This window comes from Triturus cristatus, chromosome 8 (assembly GCF_964204655.1).
Source record: "Triturus cristatus chromosome 8, aTriCri1.1, whole genome shotgun sequence".
NCBI classification, from domain to species: Eukaryota; Metazoa; Chordata; class Amphibia; order Caudata; family Salamandridae; genus Triturus; species Triturus cristatus.
In genome coordinates this window covers 276931271-276953607 of record NC_140591.1, presented here as the reverse complement: position 1 = coordinate 276953607, position 22337 = coordinate 276931271, and the positions used below count along the sequence as shown (strand labels likewise).

At 48.0% G+C, this 22337-nt stretch overlaps 1 protein-coding gene across 1 annotated transcript in view; it reads right to left on the bottom strand.

Annotated features, from left to right (window-relative positions):
- ATM (ATM serine/threonine kinase) overlaps positions 1-22337 on the bottom strand; it is a 1586045-nt gene that overhangs the window by 626227 nt on the left and 937481 nt on the right. Inside the window, exons 41-43 of the mRNA XM_085621514.1 lie at positions 16296-16384; positions 16111-16213; positions 14907-15055 (exon numbers count right to left, since the gene is read on the bottom strand). Of these exons, the coding sequence (XP_085477640.1) occupies positions 14907-15055; positions 16111-16213; positions 16296-16384 (341 nt within the window). The remainder of the gene's footprint in view (positions 1-14906; positions 15056-16110; positions 16214-16295; positions 16385-22337) is intronic.

Genomic DNA, 22337 nt, shown 5'->3' with positions numbered 1-22337 from the left:
GCCCCATTGTGGAAATCGCCCTGCCCAGCGAGTCGGCGGTATCGAGCCCACAACGAATAGAGAACTTTCCTGCGTCTCTCCCAGCTGCAACAGCTTTCTGAGAGTACTGTCGGTGCCTCCTCCGGACAGTTGGGCAGCACCTGCGCAAACATATCCCACAGAGAGTGGGAATAATGACCCAAGAGGCATGCGGTGTTCACCGACCGCAGCCCTAAGCTGGCGGATGAAAACAGCTTCTTGTCAAACTGCTCCAGCTTCTTGGATTCCCTATCCGGAGGTGCGGAAGGGAACGCGCTCTGGGAAGCAGAGGCTTGGACAACCAAGCTCTCGGGAGTGGGGTGTTGGGAGAGAAAGAGGGGGTCGCCCGGGGCCGGGTGATGGCGTCGGACCACGTTCCTGTCCACAGGAGCCCCTGTGTTGGGCCTGGACCAAGTGCCCAAAAGGACATCAGAAAGTGCATCAGTAAACGGCAGAAAGGGCTCCGAAGAGGTCGCCGCCGGCTGAAGCACTTCTGTCAGGAGGTTAGTCCTGACGGCCACTGTAGGGAGTTCGAGGTGGAGGGCCTCGGCTGCCCTACGTACCACCACTGCGTAGCTGGCTCCCTCCTCCGTAGCCACGGTAGGAGGAGAGAGCATGTCAAGGTCAGGATGAGGTGTCAAGACCAATGGCATCCCCCAAATCCTCTGCCCAGTCTGGATCATAATCACACTGTTGTGTGAGAGGGTCCTCAGACCCCTCCCCTTCCTCCGTAGTCAACAGGCTAAAAATAAGGAGGACGGACATAGCGGAAAAAGGGCCCCATCGGCGTCGGAATCGGCGCAGAGCGACGCCGATCCGGCACCGTGTCCGGTTCAGGGCTCAAACTGGGGACTACGTCATCCCGAGGAGCGGGCGACGTCTGAAGTGGCGCCGGTGGGATTGACGTTGGTGGAGGTGTTATAACGTCAACTGGCGTCGACTGGGGTCCGATCCTGGATCCCGTGAGGTCCTGCGGCGCCGATGGAAGGACCGGACCACCAGTCGGGCCCGCGGGGCCCATAAGCGCACCAGCGGAGCCAGATGGCCCAAAGAGTCGGGCCATGCCAGCAAGAAATTCTTGCACTTGAGCAGGCGTCGCCGACGGACCTGGAAAGGGCGGGTAGGCTGGCGGCAACGTCGCGGGATCTGCAGGGGTGGCACCACCCGCACCCTCAGCCGTGTCGCGCGACGGGAAGTTGAGGAGCGACAACGCTTCTTCGACTTCTTTTTGGAATGCTTCGACTTACCTGACCACGAGTGCGAAAACTTAGATCCAGAGGAACGATGGTGACGGCTCTGCGACCTCCCACGGGACCGAGACCTTGAGCGGCACGGAGCCGAGTGCCAGACTTCCAGCAACTTTCGGGACCGCTCCCGCAAAGTCTTCGGTGCCATGGCCCGGCAGTCGGGGCATGACTTGGAGTTGTGGTCACGCCCCAGGCAGTAGAGACACACGTGTGGGGGTCCGTCACCAACATCATGCGGTGTCAATCCCCACAGTTCTTAAAGCCGGGCATCCCTACGACACCAGGAGTCGATCAACTCGTAGAAAATGAGACAAAAGGCCCAAAAAAAACTTAGTCAAAAAGTGACTGGGGGTACTTGCTCTTCCCAGATCTGCGATTGCTGGCACAGAAAAAGAAAGAACGGACGTCAGCGCGCGTGGGAACTTCTAAGTAGCTCCAGCGAGGTTATCTCGGTGCCAACGACGCACGCAGAGTTGCACAATGACACCTACAGACGCGCAAGGGTACTGCTGACGAAAACTTTCCGGATCCAGTCTGACGCCTGGGGGTAATTCTAAGGTAAGGAATCTATCACTACGTGTTTCTTTCAGATCCCCTGTGCACCGCGTCGACTTGAAGTTGCCAAGGCTTGTTGGCTCGGCACTCCAGAGATTTTCTGGCAACAAAAAGCTCCAGCATCTCTTCCTGCTAAGTACAGCGTCCTCACCGCATTCTCTGCACCGTGGGTCTTCCTTCTTGGTGAGCTGCTTGAGGTCCTCTTGCGACTCCTGTGCCTTCGATCCTCTTGAGGGTCTTCTTCTGCTCCAGTGGGCTCCCCTGCTTGCTTGGGGCTTGCTCCTGCTTGTGGTGAGTCCCTTGGAACCTTGCTGGTCCCAATGTTGCTCCTTCTTAGCTTTCTATGCCAGTTGCAGCCTCCAAGGCTTGCTGGTGCTCGGCGCCTGGTCTCCATCAGCGTCTCCAACAGCTGCAGCGACAAGGTTCTGAACTGTCAGACATCAGTGGCCATTGCTCTTCCATGCCTCCTGGTCACCTCCAAGTGGCATAGACTCTTTCCCCTCTGCTTACAGGTCCTTCAATTCAAGAATCCACCCTTGGATTTCACCGGACTCTTGCACAGTATTCTCCAGCGGCAACTTTCCTGAAGTCCTCCATTGTAGTCTACGGTGGTTTCCTATGTGACTTTGCACCCATGCACCAGACTTCTCTGGTGTAAGTATCCTGGTTCCTGGGGAATCCAGGGGTGGGGTGACTCTCCAACCTTCTGCCTTCTGCCTTCCACTGGGTTGCTTCAGGGTCCACTGAGAAGGGTCCTTCGCCAAAACTGTAACTGTGACTTCCCCGTTGACTTCTATTCGACACGCAGCTGTGTTTGCACTCTGCACACAACCTCTGTGGAGTTTCTGGGTACTTACCTGGTTCCTTGTGTCCTCAGCTTCTCTGAGTCTCCTGGTCCAAGTCCCGACCAGTCGCAGTTCGCATTCCACTTTCTTAATATATGTTTTGGTCTCCCCAGTTTACATCTCCGGGTAGGAAATATACCAATGTGATAGTGAGTGTTGTGTAAAACATAGACATATTTTTATATATACACTGTGTGGTTCATTTTCGTTTACCCTACACTACATGATTAACCTGGCGAAACAAGCTGCTTAACACTCTTTCAAGATAAGCCTGTAGGTTGCTCTCCAACAGCTACCACTTTGAGAGCTTTCAAAAGGTTATCACAGACCACTAAAATCACCATGAGGGTTGATCAGATTAGTGCAAGGTGTTTTACTTAAACAAGTGTGCACCATATACTAAGCCATCCCCCTACACCAATCAGGCAACAATTGTTGAATTCTGCCTTCAAAACAGGAGGCTGTGCTTTACTAAGGGCATACTAAAGGAGTTTGGAAGATGGGGCTTCAATGGGGTAAGTGAAGGGAGTGGCGAGCAATGGACTGGGTGGCTCATTGACCTTGACTGTGGGGGAGGTGAGTGCCATTTCCTCAGCCACAAAACTGCTGGGCACCCTCTTGAGGCTGGTTTGGCTACTGATATGGGGGCATCTCTGCTGCAGCTACTAAAAGAGTGGTGTGTTGTGGCCCTACTCTTTTTGAACCATTCCAGAGAGGAATCTGCCTTGCCTCCAAACAGGCGAGACCCTTCAAAGGGCAGGTCCATGAGGGGCAATTGGACAGCGCCTGAAAGACCGACAGACTGCAGCAGGCTTGGTGGCGAATGGCAACGCTGGTGCCAACGCTTTGCCTGATTGTTTTGGTGGTGTCCAAGCAACAACACATTGTAAATATGGCTGCATCACACCTGTCCTGTGCAGCTTGGGTTAGGACAGGTCAGAGATCTTCCAGGACACCTGGGAGACTAGAGCCACCGAATCCCAAAGAATATGGGAATAGCAGCCCAGCAGGCAGCTGGAATTCAGGGGCCTGAGGGCAAAGCTGGTGGAAGAAAAGCCCCTGTGGTTAAAGTTTTCCACTTGTCTGGACTTCCTATTGGGGGAAGTAGTCCGAAAGGTATTCGGGTTTGTCTGTCTGGTAACTGACAGCACCATCAAACTTTCAGGGGAAGGGTGCTGAGACACACACAAATGCAGAGTCACCCTGGGTAATGGTGTCTTACATTTTGGCGATTGACTGGGGAGGGCAGAGGTAGGTGTGGCCCAAGCCCCTAAGAGAATATCTGTAAGTGTCTCACTTAAGGGGAGGAGTGGCTTAGTTAGATATTTGCCCGGCTGGAGAACTTGCATCAAGACATCGGTTTTGACCTTTAAGGTGGGAAGCCGCAGGTCAAGAACTTCGGCTGCCCTACGCATCACCACTGTGTAAGATGTCTTAGTGCCAGAGCTTAGGGGTAAGAGGGTTCCTGCCTCAAGGGAAGTGGCTTCACCAAGGCCATCATAACAGTTTTCTTTGTGGTACAGTTGCCCTTTCTCCTCACCCGTATCATAATTACTGCCAGAATCCATACTAGGTATAGAATGCAACATATCGTATAGATATCAAGAGGCGCAGGTTGTGTTTCAATGGAATCTGAGGGTGGCATCCTTCGGAAACACAGGGGCAGCGACTCGGAGGCACTTCCTCCTCCAGTGTGGATGGAGTCTCAATCAGAGTTGACATTCCCGGACCTGGTATGGGTTGTGGAGCTGGTGGTATCAGGTGTGGCCCAGTGACAGTTATGGTGGGGCCAACTGGTGCAGAGGGCAAACTCCCCAGAGGTATCCCCGATAATTGGCCTCTCAGCTCCTTTGACCACAGGCGTCCAAGAGGGAGTCAGTAAGGATGGGAAGAGGCGGACCATGGCCTCTAGGAACTCTACAATCTGCCTAAGCTTCACAGACAGCCCCAGAAACTCGGTTTGCACCGGGACAAGCTATGGAATGGGCTGGGGGATCAACAGACTTTGGGAGTGAGATTGAGAGGCACGGAGACGCCTTCACACCTTCTCAGGAGAATGTTAGTGTCGGGAAGGGGCAGAGTCCAGCTTAAATTTCTTAGCTTTATGTTTGACTTAACTGAAGACTTGGAGAGCAACGACAACCGTCCTCTGGTACAACTCTTACAAATTCTGAAAGGGGAATGGGACTGACCCTTTACTTGGACTGGTCTCCTAACGGATTCTTCCGGTGCTTGGTGACAGAGTTTCGCCTTGCGGTCTGGTATGGCTTTGGGGTTCATCGATGTGCAGTCACTGCAGGCTTAGAGTCGCGGCTCGACCCCCACACACCACAGGCAAACCTGGTGACAGACATTAGTTTGCGATTGTCCTTACAAGGATTCAAATCTGTTGTTTCGAGAGGTGACATTTCCCTTGCACACAGAAAGTCTTTTGAGGTATAGTGTCGTAAAGAGACGAGAGGTAGTTTTGGATCTGCGACTGGTGGTGCAGAAAGGAACTGGCGTGGGTGCACGGAATATGCACCTATGTAGGTTCTGCACCTAATTCCAGAGTGGAACGTCGATAAGATAATGAGCAGCCACACATTGTCACCTTCCAGTGCACAGAGGTACTGCTGGGGAATATACAAAAAGTGAAGAATCTGTGGTTAGAGTGCAGATTGCATCAACTACAGAGCATATGTCTGCAACAGTACCCACCATGTTTGAGAGGGTACAACTTGGTCACTGTGTTTTTGGTCATCACTAATTCAGAAATAATGCTTGGAATGCCTTTATGGCATATTTGGTTGCTTTGAATTCCAGGATTGTGATATACAGCAGTTGTTTAGAGTTTGCCTGCGGTTTATTGCAAACCCTGGTGGGCACTCAAATCTTCCAGAGACATGTCCATGACTCCTAGGGTTGGTAGGCAGAATGGCATGCCAGCTATTAGATGTGGAGAATGAATTCTGCAGCTTAAGCCTTTACTCATATAGTCCATCACTGTCCTCTGAATACTAGCTTCCATTGCAGATGGAGTTGCTCTTGCAGGGTGCCCATCTTGTGCTGGCCGCAATGACGTGTGGCATATTCAAACAGTTCCATGAACAGTCTGGCTGTTGCTACTGAGGCAGACCTTCTCTTTAGTAAAGCTTTTGAAACCGAGACTTCCCACAAACAGATTTGTTTGCAATAGCAAAAAAGCAAACTTCACCTCCAAACATTAACAAGCAGGGGTTAAAGGGAATAAATAATCTTTTGACTGATTAGACCCGAAAATATATCTAAGCCTTATCACCACTTCCATTGATCGAGTCTATTGTGGTAAAACTGAAGCACTTCAAAGCTAGGATGATCCTGCCCGCTGCAGAGTGCTCTTAGAACGGTGTTTTACCAATGGCATTAGAATGTCAGATTGTCCTTACAAGAAGCTGCAGTGTCAGCCAGGAATCTTTTGCAAGCTTCAGGGACAGATCCTTCCATCATTGTGCCTGGAAGAGATAACGTAGCCTGGCACTTGAGCACATCCAGTGGGGGAATCTAAAGCTTCCTAAAGATCATTCTGAAAAAGAGCACATTTCTTTCCAACAGAGCATCTTAATCTTTCTGCAATTATGTCCATGCAAAAGCACTTTGAGCCTACAAAATGGCTGGAGGATTCACACCTTCCATACTTACTATACCTAGCAACACCAGGCTGCAGTTCTCATCAAAGTACATTTTGCAGCTATTATGCATTAAGAAATGCAAACCGTTTTTCTCCCAAATGTTATTTGAGGAAATAAAATAAAAATGCTTCCTTGAGACAGGAACCATCTCTCCCATAGGATATTTTCAAAGGTGAGCTTTCTAGTATCAAAAACGTCAGCACATAGGATTAGCGGAAAAAAACTTTCTTGTGCTCTCATGAACCATACACGTTGTACCAGAAGGAGTGGTTGTGGCACCCAAGTCTGGGATACCTTTCCAAAGTCCTTTCAGATTTCTTAACCAATCATTTTCCAAAGCCCCTCTTCTCCACCTGAAAGAGCCCTCCATATACTGAATATATTAAAGGTTCTACAGTTCTAGCAAGACAGAACTAAATACCTTCTATTGTCTAAATAGTTGTATATCAATCATGGGTCCATTTGTATCAGTTTAAGACACTTCAAAACAATCCATTTCAGGCTGGGCAATCTTATGTATTATCTTGAGACAAAACACTCAAGCAACTTCTTAATTAAAAACAATACTAAATAAAGTAATTCAAGTTCAAAGTAAGTACTTTCTTCCAGAATTGCTGAGATTGTAAATCTGTAAATTCTGTAATATGTACAATTTGGGGAACGAAGTTGTGGCAGTGATTACAGAAGTCAGTCCACCTCTCTCCTAGATGAAAGGAAAGCATATGCGAAACATGAGTAACTTCTGCAGTCAATTTAAGCAAAGGTGGAAATGCAGATAAGGGAGAGGAAGATTGAAGCAGGGCCCACAGGATTAGTCTTATCATGGTTGTCATCCAGTAAACTTCGCCTACCAATGCTCGAAAATAGCCTTCTCACATATGCAGCTCTGTATAGAAAGATAAGAAATACACCTTTGGACAAGATCCTCAAAATTAAGACCAATACAGTGGGTGTGAACCATTTGACTCAGGGGCCAAGGGTCAGAGCTATAGCAGGACCAATGGCAGATTCGAAACAATCGTCCCTTCAGGCTCCTTCCAAGCTCCTTACAGGGAGGTATTGATGGCACAGTTCTCCAACTGTAGGTCAGGTCCCTGGACTACCCGATTCCACCTCATATCCTTTAGTCTATCTCAGATATCATTGCTCCGATCTATCAGGAGCTATTTGCCATCTCCCTCCATTCAGGCACTATGCCAGATGACTGGAAAAGAGCAAACGTTAGTCCCTTGCTCAAAAAGACTAACGCTGACCCTGAAATATTGGCAAACTTGAGACCTGTCTATCTGCTCCCAGCAGCCTAGAAAGTTATGGAAAAGGAGATGAATCAACAGCTTACCTCCTTTCTAACTGAGAACAAACTGTAACATGCGTCCCAATCTGGCTGTAGAGCTTGTCACAGCACTGAGACGGCTGGCTGGGTTATTTTCTTGAGAGGTGAGAGCAGGTGGTTTGGATGAAGCCTTATGCCTCAGGGTGCAAAGTTGTTGAAGTGGGGGTACTGCAGGGCTCCTCCCAGAGTCCTACTCTCTTCAACATTTATATGACCTCCTTGGCATATTTGATCGCATCCTTTGACATCAAGGTCATATCGTATGTGGATGATACACAGCTCCTGCTCACTTATGAAATGGCCCTCAAGTGCAAATGTAGCAGTCCCACTCTGTATGAAGGCGTTACTCGAATGGCTCAGAGCCAATAAGTTGCAGTGTAAACCAGACAAAATCGAGATCTTATTGTTTGGGTTGAATCCCATTCTAGGGTGGGCAGGAGCTTGGCACAACAGCACCCCCCTCCAAAGGCAGAGGGCAGAAACCTGGGTGTTATGCTTGACTTACAACTATCTTTCATTGTCCAGGTGTCAGCAGTTGTAAAATCTTGCTTTTGGATCTGCCATATGTTGAGGAAGTTTCTCAACTTCCTGCCACACGAGGCATAAGTTACTGTGGTCAGGGTATTGATTCACTCTAGGCTGGGCTATGTCCATGTCCTGAACTTGGGAATTCCTGAATATTAGGTTCAGCGTTTACAAGTAGTTCAGAACATGGCAGGCAGCCTACTCTATAAACTTACAAAGCACGCGTCGGTATCTTGGCTAGGGGAGAAACTGCATTGGTTACCGGTCCGGTAACACATTATGTACAAGGAACAGTGTGTGAAAGAGCAGAAAAAGGAATGGTGAGGAACAACACTATAAAGAGCAGTGCCCGGCACTGCAGTACCCAAAGGCAGGGAAAGAATAAAGAACAGAGCAGCAACCCCCGCCCCCGGAGACAAGGGACATATGTAAACATGTCACGATAACATGCAACAGGACTACAACCCCAACCAAAGACAAGGAAGGGGAACCAGTCGGGGACACACAGGGAACGACAAAACTCCAAGACATCCCCATCACAGAGTGTCACAACCTCCTTCAGGAACAAGGGTAGAGGCACAGCCAAAAGACCCCAACCTCAAGGATCGCAAAGAGCCAGAAGTACCAACAAACCTATCCTCCCATGTGACAGCGGGGAGGAAAAAGGGACAGCCTGACAGAAAGAGGGAAAGATTGTACTCATAGAAGACACAGAAACCCACAGGGAAGCGAGTGCAAAAGACCAAATCACAAGCCCTCGCAGAACGGGGAGAAAGGGAGGGCCGTGAAGGAATCTACGGCTAGAATCGTCTCTACCAGATACATCGTTACCGAAGGTAAGTAACTCGTACATCTGATAGAGACTACTAGCCGCAGATTCCTTCACTTAGAATAGATACCCTAGCCATACTCAAGGGGAAGGAGAAGAGCAACCTAGAGACTCCAAGGAGAAGAGGCAGAGCAAAGGCAATCCAGACAAAATGGCGTCGGCCGCAAGAAGCAGGCGGAAGCCGAAAAGGGGAACTCAAGGTCACCCAGAAAGAATCGTCCAACGCCCCGCAGGGACAAACTGCGCCCGCAAGAGGGTCCGGAAGTCAGGGACCATCCCCCCCACAGGGAGAAGAGGTAAAACCGAGTGCAAGGCCCACCGGAGGCAGCGGAGAAGGCAGGATGACAGTCCCACTAAAGCCCCAAGAAGGCACAACGGTGCAGAAAGAACAAGAGGGTGGCACTGGCAAGCTACGCCAGACACCAGGGACACCACAGAACGAAACACTCAAAGCAAAAAGGCGAAGAAGAAGGTTGCATCCGCAACATACCATAACGCCACGAATAGCAGAAGCCCGCAGGCGACCACAACTCCCCAGCACATACCAGGGCCATATAACAGCCAACCCTGCCCCATATAGGGCATGTCATATCCCAAGATATAGGAACCTCTTAGGAAGAAACTTCCGCAACAGAGGACAACAAAAAAGACCTCAGACAAAAAAAAAATCCCGCAGGAGGCCTATCAAACAGCCACAGGGGAAACGCAGAAGGCCCAATCTCAGGCCCAGCATGGTGTTAAAAACCCAAAGGAAAAAAACACAGTCAAAAGGGGCTAGCCAGAAGCCAAGAGAGCCACAGCCTCAGCAAGGAGGACTTGAGTGGCCATGAAGCACACAGAACAGACAACCGGGGCGACCGGCCCCAACGGAAGAACAGCTCCAAGAACCAGATCAACATGCAGGTCACTGAGGAGGAGAAGAAGGAGGGGAAGGAGGAGGAGGACGAAGCCCCGCCAAGAACCTCTGGATGGCGGAGTCTGCAGGGGCATGGAACAAAAGAGCATCATCGAAGGGAAGGTCCACCAGCCTTTCTCGAATATTCTCCGGTAACACATTGTCCCGAAGCAAGGCATGGCGACGAAGGGCAACCGAAGAGGCCATGGCACGACCCAGCACCTGCGAAATGTCCAGAGCGGAGCGAAGGATAAACGCCGCCAGTTCCTGACCATCCAAGACATGGTGTCTCAAATCCACACATGCACCCTACTGAGAAGCGGCAGACATGAGGGACTCCGCCGAGTCCCACAAGCAAGAAGTGGCCCTAGCCAAAACACACAGTGTGTTAAGGGCCAGCAGAGCCGCACTGGTTGAGGCAAACATATTGCGCCCCCAGGAGTCCAGCCAACGGGCCTCCCGTGACGGGGGAGACAACAGCAGCGGCAAAGCAGGAAAGGCAGACTGCAAAAGGAGGCCTCTGGTCGAAGGGTGAAGAGAAAGGCACACCGGATCACGCAGTGCCGAATTGTGGAGGTGCAGAAGGTGCTGGAGCACCGGGTTCCCCGAGGTGGGACGGCCCCAAGTCCCCAAAAGAGAGGGAAGAGTGGAGTGAACCCTCGAAGGAAAGCAACAGAAGATGATCTGCGGGGAAATGGGTAGCTGGATCATCCATGCGCAAAATTCCCAAAGCCGTGGAAACAGTGCGGGCAAAAGCCGCACCCGCCTCCGTAGGGCCCCGCGGAGAGGAAAGCAGCTCCTCGTTAGGTTACGGCTGCAAGCTAAGGCGGCCATCCCCCAAGCCAACCGGAGGAAGGAAGGGCCAAAGCCGGACAGAAGGAAGAGGGACAGAGGAGTGGGAGACCTGTGGCACCTCTGGCAAAGACCGCGGTCGTGGAGACGGCAAGGAGACGCATTTAGATGACGTCGGGGAAAAAGCCACGACACAGCGCCGAACCTCTGGAGAAGATGAGGCGTCTGAAGACGAGTCAACGACCCGACATCGGGTCGGCGCCGTGGAGTCCGCAACCTGAGGCAGGACACAGTCGTCGTCCGGCGCCGGAGGAGAAGCTGGGGCGACCTCCGAAACAGCACACGGCGCAGGAGACCGGAGCTGGGCCGGTGCCGGGGTGGCGGAGGGGCGGCGCCGGAACAGCGCCGAACTGACCTTCGACGAGGCAGCCGCCCGCGTGGAGGGACGAGAAGGGCCCGGGAAGGGACGAGGAGTCCCCCGCCAGCCGCGACTCGTGACAGGGCGAGATGGGCCCTCCGCCAACCCGTGTGGCGCCGCCAGGGCCCGCAGCAGCCGGCGCCGTAGCGGCGTCACCTCGGCCTCGAACAAGGCCGCCGCATGTCCCGAGGACCGAGAGGGGCTCGGGGGTGCGACACCGAGCCCCGGCGTTCTCCCGCGGCACCACAGGCACTCCCACGGGAGTTTGCAGCGAAGCAGAGGCGCCGTGGTCCGAAGGAGGGACCGCTAAAGGGATGCACCCCAATGTCACCACATCCTCCGAGCCTGGATCCAAATCAGTCGGCGCCGGGACCAGAGGCGCTGGCGACGCCACGGAGGGCCCCGCACACTGCAAGGGATCCGCTGACGTCCCAGGAGGGGAAGGAGGAGGAGGAGAAGCTAGCAAAGCCACCGCATATGTCTCCATCTGGGCTCTGGTCGCCCCCACGCTGGGAAACGGCAGATAAGGGGACAACATGAGGGGCCGCACCACCCGCAGAGAGTCCACGCCCCGACAGGCCGGAACCTGACCCTCGGGGACAAACTGCGACACTTACCAATAGGTGAGCGGCGCTCTTGCGACCTGGGAGAAGATCGAAGTCGGCGAGGGAAGCCGCGGGTCCGAGAACCCTTCGCCAGGCGAGATGATAACGCCGACCTGGACACACGTGCCGAAAGAAGTTTCATCTGGCGCTCCCGCCGGGACTTCGGCTTCATCTGCTGGCACGCCTCACAATCAGTGGAGTCGTGGTGCTCCCCCAAACACCACATACAGATGGGGAGAGGATCCGTCACCAACATTAGGCGGCCACATGATGAACAACTTTTAAAGCCCGAAGGCATTCGAACACTGTTCCCACACACGCAGCAATAGCATAAGGGAAAGGCCTAAACAGGCACAGAGCACAAACCGGATCCGTGTTGCACGCGGAAAAGGAAAAAACTGACATGGACGCACCGGGGTGGGACTTATGTGACCTCGCTGATGTCACGTGCGCAGACGACTCCTGGGCGGAGTCGCATGATTCCGTCCCCCTGGCGCACAGGGATGCTGGGCAAGAAACTTTTCCGGGTCCAGTCTCACGCCTGGGGATAATTGTACGTGAAGGAATCTGCGGCTAGTAGTCTCTATCAGATGTTATTAAAGTCAATCACAATGCACACATACCTGATGCTCCAACTCTGACGCAGAGGTGGGGCGGGTCCCGCCCTCCTCTGCATCTGATTAGAAGAGCGGTGAGGGATTGGACAATAGCACACTTGGGTGGTTGGTGGTCCTGTGTTGGGAAAGTCGGAGGCGTAGAGTTAAAGACTTGAGTGCATTGCCATGTATCCTGTCAATAAGTCATGCCGGAGGGGAGTGGGGGTTGAGGGTGGTGGGTGGGGGGAGGGACGTAACGTGGGGTAGCTGTTTGACTTTAGTTTAGTTGTTCCAATTGCACGGCGGAATCTCCTGAGTGGAGACTCTGCAACCTACGTGTATACGAGCTGCCTACATGTGGACACTGGATGGTGGACTTCCAAGGGTTACCCCACAAGGTTTGCTGGGGAGGAACCGAATTACTCCGTATACTGTGGAGTCATAATAAGGATGTTGGTGCAAAGGGAGTTGTACGTTGGTATGTTCCAGGCAAGTGTTGGATGTTGATTGTACTGTATTTGAGTGATTTCAATGCAAATAAACATATTAAAAAAAAAAAATACCTGATGCTCCAAAGCTGAGGCACTTAATGACCCCCAGAGAGTTCCAGGAACCCTCCCAAGACTCTAGAGTATGACAAGCTGACACACATGCAGACCTCCAACAGTCTCGGTAATCAAAGAGGTGATACAGAGGTTCAAAGTAAATGGGCAAACAGGCAGGAGAAACAGGAAAGGAACTGAGCCAAACAAAGAATTGCAAAAGAACATCAAAGGGTGAATGAACATTTATCAGTGGGAAACCCAACAATGAAATAAGTTGCAAGACAACTTTCATCTTGCTGACACTACTTAAGGTAACCTACAAGTGCTGACCGAACTCCGCCTTTTCTCCTATTTGTCGGCTACCTGTCTTTTACCTGGACCCTCCTCCTGTTTCTCCACAGGTTCGATCTCTGCCTTCGCTATATACTCATGCAGGTGTTCGTCTGCAACTCTCTATGGTTTGCTTTGCTTCTTGTTCTGACTTGACACTATCTTAGTCTTAAATTCGTGACTCATTCTTATAATGATTCCTTTGAAGTCATTTTTGGAAGCTGACACAGCAGAGTCCTGATGTCATGTCTCCCTCTAAAGACCTGCTGTTACCTGCAGCAGATTCTTTTCTAAGCAGAAATGTACATGGAATGCTCACCTTTCAGACACCTCAGATACCCTCATGTGATGGTCACTAGAGGACTATGGTCTTTGAAGCACTCCTGCTTCTTCTACAGCGTCCGCCTGAGCACTCAAGTTATAAAATGGTTAACAAATCCCACACAGGTAGACCAACTATACATGGGGAAAAGTGGCCACAACTAGCAATCTAATGAACTTTCAAATCAGAGAAATCTCCATGGCAGCCACCTAGAAATCTATTCATACATTTAATAAACATTTTTGCCAGACTTCAGAGCCGACACCCATATGAGCCAGGTCTTTTTTGTAACCTCTTCGGTGCATTATCTTCCTAATATTTTCCCACTGTTTTTTCATGAGATGGGTGTGCAAAGCTATTTAGTACAATATCAGGCTCTCGTAACTAGTAAGCAGGGTCCTGATATGTTGTAAAAAGGGAGGTAGCCTTGGTGGCATGATGGTTACTGCCGGTAAACACTCACTTAAAGGAATAGCATCAGTTTACAGTCTCTGAACTCGGCAGCGCGACTATGGCACATTTGATTTCGTTCATTTGGCCTTTCAAAAGGTTTATGCAAGATAGTTCTAGCCACTTGTTTAAAAAAAAACAATGAAATGTTTTGTTTTAACTCGCTTTCCTAAGATAAACTGATGAAACTTGACCAATGTAACCTGTAGTGTAGATGGACCACAAAATTATTTTTTCATGAAAATGATTTTAGTTACATATACATTTTAAAAAAACGCTGCCGGATCTCCTAGTACTTTTCAGTGCTTATGACTTCAAAAAAGATTTCCTCGAAGGAGAAGTAACGTTAAAGTTGAATACATTTTCCTTTTCTATCATAACCTGATAGTAAGGATTAGAGAATTTTGTTTCCTGTACTGCTCTTCAATTTGAAAATAAACTGGGTTTATGAGCCCTTTGAGTGAGGGAGTAGAAATTGGCAAGATATTGTTCAAAGTTAGCATCAATTGAAAACTGTAGAAAATTCAAGTACCTTAAAGTTGATTACATGCTTCATGTTGACAGCAGTCTGAGCATGGTAGAAAACCTTTGGTTTTATTTAATAAAACTGTGTAACCTTTATTTCATGCCATTCTCGTACATTTGTGTATGTAGGAAGCTAGAATTCACTCTATTGTGTCCATGTAAATGATAATTTGCAGAATACAATGAACGACGCTTCTGGATATATTGATGAATAGGAAACAAAGGCAATCCAAATAAAGGAGTTTACATAATTTTACAAAAATAACGTTTGATAACATATGATGTTTATTTTAGGATGGGTTTCTTATTTAGAGCAAGAATAACTTTAATTTATCAATAACTACAAGAGGGTGTAATAAAATGTGTTTTAACTTTAAATTAAAAAACTATTGCAAACAAGAAAAAGAAAAAAAGAAATTATTTTACTTGATGGCAGGCCCTTGTTCCCACTGCATGTTCCTCCATGCTGCCTGATAACGTATTTCCTGAAGTTCAGCGCACCACTCCTCGTTCTCATGTTCAAGTCCTTTTAAATAGGTGGACAACATATGGCACATTCCAAAATTCTGTAGGGCCTGCAGCAGTGACATAAGAAGGGTTGAAATAATTATTTTAATAAAAGCATTTTTCTAATTGCCAAAGTGGGAAATTATATTGTTTCTCATCATATTATTAACTTTTAGTACACCGTAAAATCAAGGAAACCTGCACCTCGAAGTCAGGTGAGTGAACGTCAACATCTGGGTAAAGGCAATTCCACCAGCCCATTAGTTTTAATACCACATTTTAGAACCACCCCTTGTCCTCGTGACATCTATACTTACATATGTGTCAGTTCCCTATCAATTCAGACATATCGTTGAATTTGAATGAGGCTGGCTTTTATGATTTCTTGTTTTATCTGTATCAAACACTCAAAATTTCTACTCTGTGCTTGGTGGGTGTTTGAACATCAGACCTCAGTTCAGATATTTCACAAGTTTGAAGTAAAATGCATGTATTCTGTAGCATTACAGCATCTAGTGTAATCCAGCATCTACTCACTGTCTATATGTAGCAATTTGCTGAATTCTAAAAACAGACTCAATATTGGTTTCTTTTCATATCGCAGTTCGCATCTCCTACACATGTAATTTCAGCCTATGCATTATAATTATCAGAGCACATTTCTGGAAACCTTTCTAGGGGTCACCACTATTAGAATGATCTGAATCACACTCTAACCTTTTTAGCTGTTAGACTTATAAACTCCTTGCAATGAACTTGCCCCCTGACAGCAGCCTTTAACATGTACTTTTTTCCTGACTGACATTTCGCTTCCGTGATTCAGGTCCTAAAAAGCTCTCCTTTCTTGCCCAAGTCCATGCACAGTGCTATACAAACATGACACACTTACAATCCAATACTGGCAGTTAATAGTTGTGTGTAAAAAAAAGGTATGCTGCACAGACATAGTACATCTATGAAGAAGCATGTCTTACCAAAACACTTAAAAGTGTAAGCAACAAAGGTTCAATATAATGGACATTAGAATAACTAAGCATAACTGAGAGATAGCTGAAAGCAGGGAGTATCATGGAACATGCTGCTATTTATGATAAGATGGTGTTGACAAAGATAATCAAATCACCTGAATTAGTCCTGCCTGACGAGTGGAAGGAGGAAGATTCATTTCCAGGTCATAGGTGACAAGAGCCTTTCCCCACATGGCCTCATGCTCATATGTACGAATCCTGCAACGTGAAACTCATTAACAATTATATTTCATAATGTCACATTCCCCAAATGTAAGAGATAATAATGCATAATACTGACCTTGCAAGTGGGTGCAGCATTTTTCCACCACCACAGCCGTACAAGCTATCAGGTTCCCCTATACTTCTGTATATTTCCATAAGGAGGTCCTAGTATGGTTAACAAAATAAAAAGTCGATTAAGATTAATGTGGTGAGGGCATAAAAATAAACAGATTTAAAGTTACAGCATAATTTAAATATGCCAACCTTATGAACCATTCTACTAATACTGATTACAGGAGATAAGTGCAAATGCAGTAAATGTATTATTAATCAGTGAGGCGGGAAAGCTGTGGAGTTGTCTGAAGCGCGAACTGTGTGCAGACTCCAACGGTGAAATTGATAATTTCCACAGACACAAAACCTATATGTTTTGATTGACTAAAATAATGGTGCTGTTTGAAAAACCAAAAAATTTGAATGGTATGATTTGATAAAATTGAATACTTGGAGACAAATTTCGGAACTAGTAACAAAATGTGACTAATTAACTCATAAATCCCCTTCAAAACTCTAAATAAATGCTATTAATAGAAACAATTTTTATTTTAACGCTGCCCAACGTAGTAATAGAGGGGATTGTTCCCAAACCCAAACAGATTGGCAAACAGCTACAGCCGACTGCTTTACACTTTCACAAACTTACATATTGCACCCTAAAGCTAAAGTCACAGCTGGCCAAAATTGGGACATTTAAATGCATAGCTGCCTGTGCTGGCGGGATTGCACTGCGACAACGTTTAAATATCACCTAAAATTTTTACAAAATCTTTGCATGTACTGGCTATATCAAACAGAAGACGGAAGTCATCGTCTCTGATTGTGGAGATCTGCAAAAGCCCTGCTATGAGGCAAGATCCGTTCTGCATATTCATACCAATGGCTTGAAATGAAGAGACCAAGTCCTGCAAGAAGATAGACCACCATCCCTGCATTTATAATGTGCTGACCTTGTAACCGCTGTCCCCTGAAAGACTTGGTAGATCGACAAATAACTGGTTCCACTAAGTACTTAATCTACTTGGCAACACTAGAACAAGCATTGGCAAAGCCAATAGGCCTGGCCGTGGCAAGCTGTTATGATCTATGTTCTCTCTAATTTTTTTCTTCTGTGTGCGGCAATAAAGTTGTCTCCGTGCACTTGCAGCCAAGGCTGTGTGTGTCGAAGAAATGCAACAACTCACTATGCAAGCGATGACAGTGTGTGACATACCAAAGTCAGTAGGTTTGTGACTACAAATTACATGCAAAAAGGAGCATTCAGACTCACTATTAGTTGCATGCTATAATCGCATTTTAGTCAGACGTTTTAATGCATTTGTATTATACATTAAAATGATAATACCTACAGCCTATGACTTTTACTCCACTAGCACTTAACAGGTAAAGAAATGACATAACTCAAATGTTTGTACCATTAAGTACATTTACTTTGAATAGCGTGGGACAGCATTCAACAGTGCTCATCACGTTTTCCCATTTACGGCATGAGTAGCTGATCCAGTCATGTTTGTTTCTTACTAATGTATACGTAGAAATTTGCTTACCACAAAATAAAAACAAGGCTACAACTATTGGAACAGAAAGTTAAAAAAGGAATGAATGAGCTTGTCATTCCTGATATCAAACAGCAACCAATGAGCCAGCCATGCCTGACACTGGCCAGCTGGAGATAATCTTGCCATGGCAGACAGTGGACAACAGGAGATTAGCAGGCCGATAATGAAGCATGACACCCAGGGTGGAGTGTGACACCTTGCCTTACAATATGTTATATCCAAGTCATGTTCCATAGTGAGACATATAGGACATCGGTGTCCCCAATATTTGGATAATGTCCGTGGGTGAGTACCCTAGTCACCCATTTCCCAAACGGTAGGTCGCAAGCTGATTTTTAGTTACGTTATGTTATTTTATAACACGCACAGCTACTCAGGAGTGTCCCGTCGCAGAGCCATATGAGGGGAGGAGAATGAAACAATAAATAAAGAGATATGTTTTCAGAAGCTTTCTAAAAGCCAAAGGATCCTTGATGTTCCGAAGAGCAGAGGGAAGGGTGTTCCATGCCACGGTAGCTTTCCGAGCGAGAGAGCTGCCACCTAACCTCTGGCATTTAAAGCGGGGAGCCAAGGCCAGAAGTTGAGACGAGGAGCGTAATTGTCTCAGAGGGGCATAGAAAGAGAAGCATTTCTGTAGGTAAGTAGGGTCTTGGCCATAGAGAGCACGATGCGCGATGACTAATGATTTAAGCTTAACCCTTACAGCCACGGACAGCCAGTGCAATGAGCGCAAATGGTGGCTCATACTACATCTGGAGGGCAAGTCAAGAAGAAGCCTGGCTGCCGCATTCTGGACCACCTGAAGCTTTTTCAGCAGCGAGCATTGGCGTAGTCCAGCCGAGATAGAATAAGGGCACGGATGACTGTCTCCTTCGCAGCCCTAGGCAGAAGGGGGAGAAACCTCCTTAGGGTTTTAAGCAGGCCGAAGCAAGTGCCAGCCAGCTTCTCGAACCACCCCCCCAAATTTTTTGACAGGCTTCCCAACAGAGGGAGGCAGGGGGGACTCTGGTGGCCAGAGAGTGTCCCTGAACTTCGGTGGAAACTTCCCGAAGAGTAGAATCTCGGACTTCTCTTCATTGCATTTAAGCTGGGCGGAGGCAAACCATTTAAAAATGGAGGACAAACAGTGCTTCGCAGAAGAGACTGAGTCCGTATTTTTCTCCCTTGTAAAGAGAAGCTGGGTATCGTCAGCGTAGGCGATAATCTTCGCCCCCAGTTCTTCTGCTAAGTAAACCAATGGTGTAACATAAACGTTAAAGAGAAGAGGGCTAAGAGAGGACCCCTGTGGTCACCGTCTGGAGAGCGGAAGAGACCGGCGGAAGCCAGACCTGCTGGGCCCGTCCATCCAGGAAGGACCTGATCCAGCCCCAGGCCGTGCCAGAGACCCCTATGTCGGTAAGTCGCATGAGGAGCCGTGAGTGCGGGACCTTGTCAAACGCCACCGACAGGTCGAGCAAAATCCATGCCGGCGTCCAAACACTCCCTGATGGCTTCTGAGACCTCTACCAAGGCTGATTCGGTACTGTAGGAGGCCCTAAACCCTGACTGAGCCGGGTGCAGGAGACCTTCGCTTTCGACAAACTCAGTGAGTTGTTTAGTCACCACCTTCTCACAGACCTACGCTACGCTGGGCAGGAGGGAGATGGGGACAGTAATTCCCTGGGCTAAGGGGGTCTAAAGATGGCTTTTTTAAGAGGGGAAGTATCTTGGCCTGCTTCCATACCTCCAGAACACAAGCTTTCTGCAGGGACAGATTAATGATCCCGTTCACTTCGCCATTGATAGTTTTAGCAGCCACTGCCAACAGCCTGGCTGAGCAAGGGTCCGCAGGAGAGCCTGACTTCAGGCACTTTAAGATTTTAAGAGATTCCGACAAGTCCACAGGACTGAAGACCTGGAGGGAGTGAGTAGGGTGTGCCGATGATGTCACCAACGAGACCCCTACAACACTATCGCAAGAGGCAAAAGATGCCTGTATAGTACGGATCTTATCTCTGAAGGAACAGGAAAGATTGTCGCACCAGGAGTCCGTCGATGGAGACGTATTTAATTGGGCAGTTGGTGACGTAAAGCTCTGGACAATAGTGAAGATTTCCTTGGCATTATTATTAGCAGAGTCAATGCGTGCTGAGTAGAAGCACCTTTTGGCATGGATTATGGCTTCATAGTAGGGTTTTTGTTTATGCCTAAATTGCAGCTTAGCTGCTGGACAAAAGTCACTGCGGCGCCATCTTCGCTCAAGAAATTTACATTCATGTTGAGCACTTTAAGTTTCGGGGTAAACCAGGGTTTAGACGGAGACTCCCTAGAGAACTTGGGAGGCAATGACGGAGTTAATGTGTCCACAGCATTAGTCACCCAGTCTGTAAATCCAGCAAGGCCTCCCTCAAGATCACCCGAGAGAGCAGGCCTAGAAGCATCCAAGGCCTGATTGAACGCAAGCGGATCAATTTTGCTGAATGCTGGTTTGCGGTGGCTACGAGCAGGGGGGTCAGCATTGAAAAATAGGTTAAAAAGTGGTCCGACCAGGGGACTGGACACGGATCTTCTACAGTGATGGAAAAATAAGTGCATTGTGGGTGGGACTGCTTATCCACTGGAGGAGTTGAGCGAGATGAAGAATATCCACAAAGTCGGACGAATCCCTGGCCTCTGCCTGGTCAACATGAATATTAAGGTCTACTAGAACAATATAGTTGGAGAATCGGAGAGCCAGAGGGACAACAGCGTCACCAAATGACTGAAGAAAGGACCCAGCGGGCCTGGAGGTCTATAGATCACAGAGCCCCCCAGGGTAAAATGGGCCGAGAAGCAGATGCTGAAGTCAAGTGCTTCGCAGTCCCCCCATGGATTGACATCCCCTCTCCGAAAGTCCCATTTGTCTTTGTAGATAATAGCCACTCCAGTCAGTTGGGAAAGTCCTCTGACAAATTGCTGCTTATTCTTTTAAGATGGCGATCAGTGTTTACTTTTCTTTCTTTGACTGCAAGGTGTGTAGAGGTTTTAAAGTAAAGGATGTGAACATTTTGCAAGAGTACAGGAAGTGTGAAAGGAAGGGCTGTAGCTTAACTGTATGCATTCAGCAGTTAAGAAAGCAGAAATGAAGCCCATTTTTTTGTCATTCTGAAGTGTGCTGGAAACAGAGATTTTAACAGTATCAAACCAAATCAAGACGCTTTACTTATTAATTGCCAAATGATAAATATTCAGATAAACCCAATTTCCACACGTTCTTTTGTGACTATAGTTTTATCAATTAAACTCATTGTCTGTTCAAATGTAGGGGCCATTTCAATGGAAAATGTTGTGTGTGTGAAGGACAACGTGATACCACACAATGCTTTAGTAACCTCAAAAATCACCCGCCTCATGTCCATTAAAGGTAGGTGGGTCACAAGAGTTTGCTGTTCTAAAAATTGGGTTGTGATTCCAAAAAGTTAGGGAAGCACTGGCCAGTCCATTCTGGACAGAATTGTCTCATTGGGCTTTTGGTACTTTAGATTGTGATCTTGGAGGATGCAAACGACAACAGCACACGCTTTCCTCTCGGTCGCTCCGGCTTGGGGGTTCAATGTTTTTTGGGATGAGCTAGCCATGCCTTACATTGGATAGCAGCAGATGAGCCAACTCCATGCCTAACATTGCACAGCAGAAGAGCAGGTAGCCATGCCTGACGTCGCGCAACACGAGATGAGCTTGCCATGCCCGACATTGGACAGGCAGGGATAATCCAACTACCCCTCACATCTGACAGCTGAAGATGAGCTAGCTGTGCCTCACACTGGAGGACAGGCGACTTATACACAACAAAGCACTGACTTGATTTGATTTTTTTTCACTAATCTTCTTCTGTAATAATTGCCATACCAGACCATACTACCATCCATAAATGACATTAAACATGTGCAGCGCAGCCCACTTTAGCCAGTTTCTAGGTTTCACAGACTGATTGTCATTACTTGCAGGTTTGACTGTATAATGAATTCAAAAGGCACAGTGGCCGAAGAACTATGGATACCTTTGGCATGTTCACAGCACACCAGTCAAGATAACGCAGCGTGCAGTTCTACCCACACACATAAAATAAGCAAGTACACATTAAAAACCACTCATGTAACTGGGCAGCAAAGTTTGTGCATTAGCAAAAAGCTCAGCACGTGAGGGTTTCTGACTAAGCACATTATTAAATAAGAACCACCGGAGTGAATGACTGGCCTGTTATCATAATGTCAGTTTAAGGCACCCAGCAGACACTTCCCTAGCTCCATATCGGTTCTGCAGGTGGAAATGGAAACAAGGAAAATCGGCCTCCTTCCACATAGTTTAGAAGTAGAAAAAAGCAATAATTTGGGTGAAGTGTATCCGATGCACGCGACCTCGGGAGGACGAATGATGAGTGGACCCTCCAGAATTCAAACTTTTGACCTAAACCTTAAATAATATTTTGTATGTCTAACTTAAAAAAAATGCTCAACAATCCCTCAGCTCAGAGCCTAAATTGT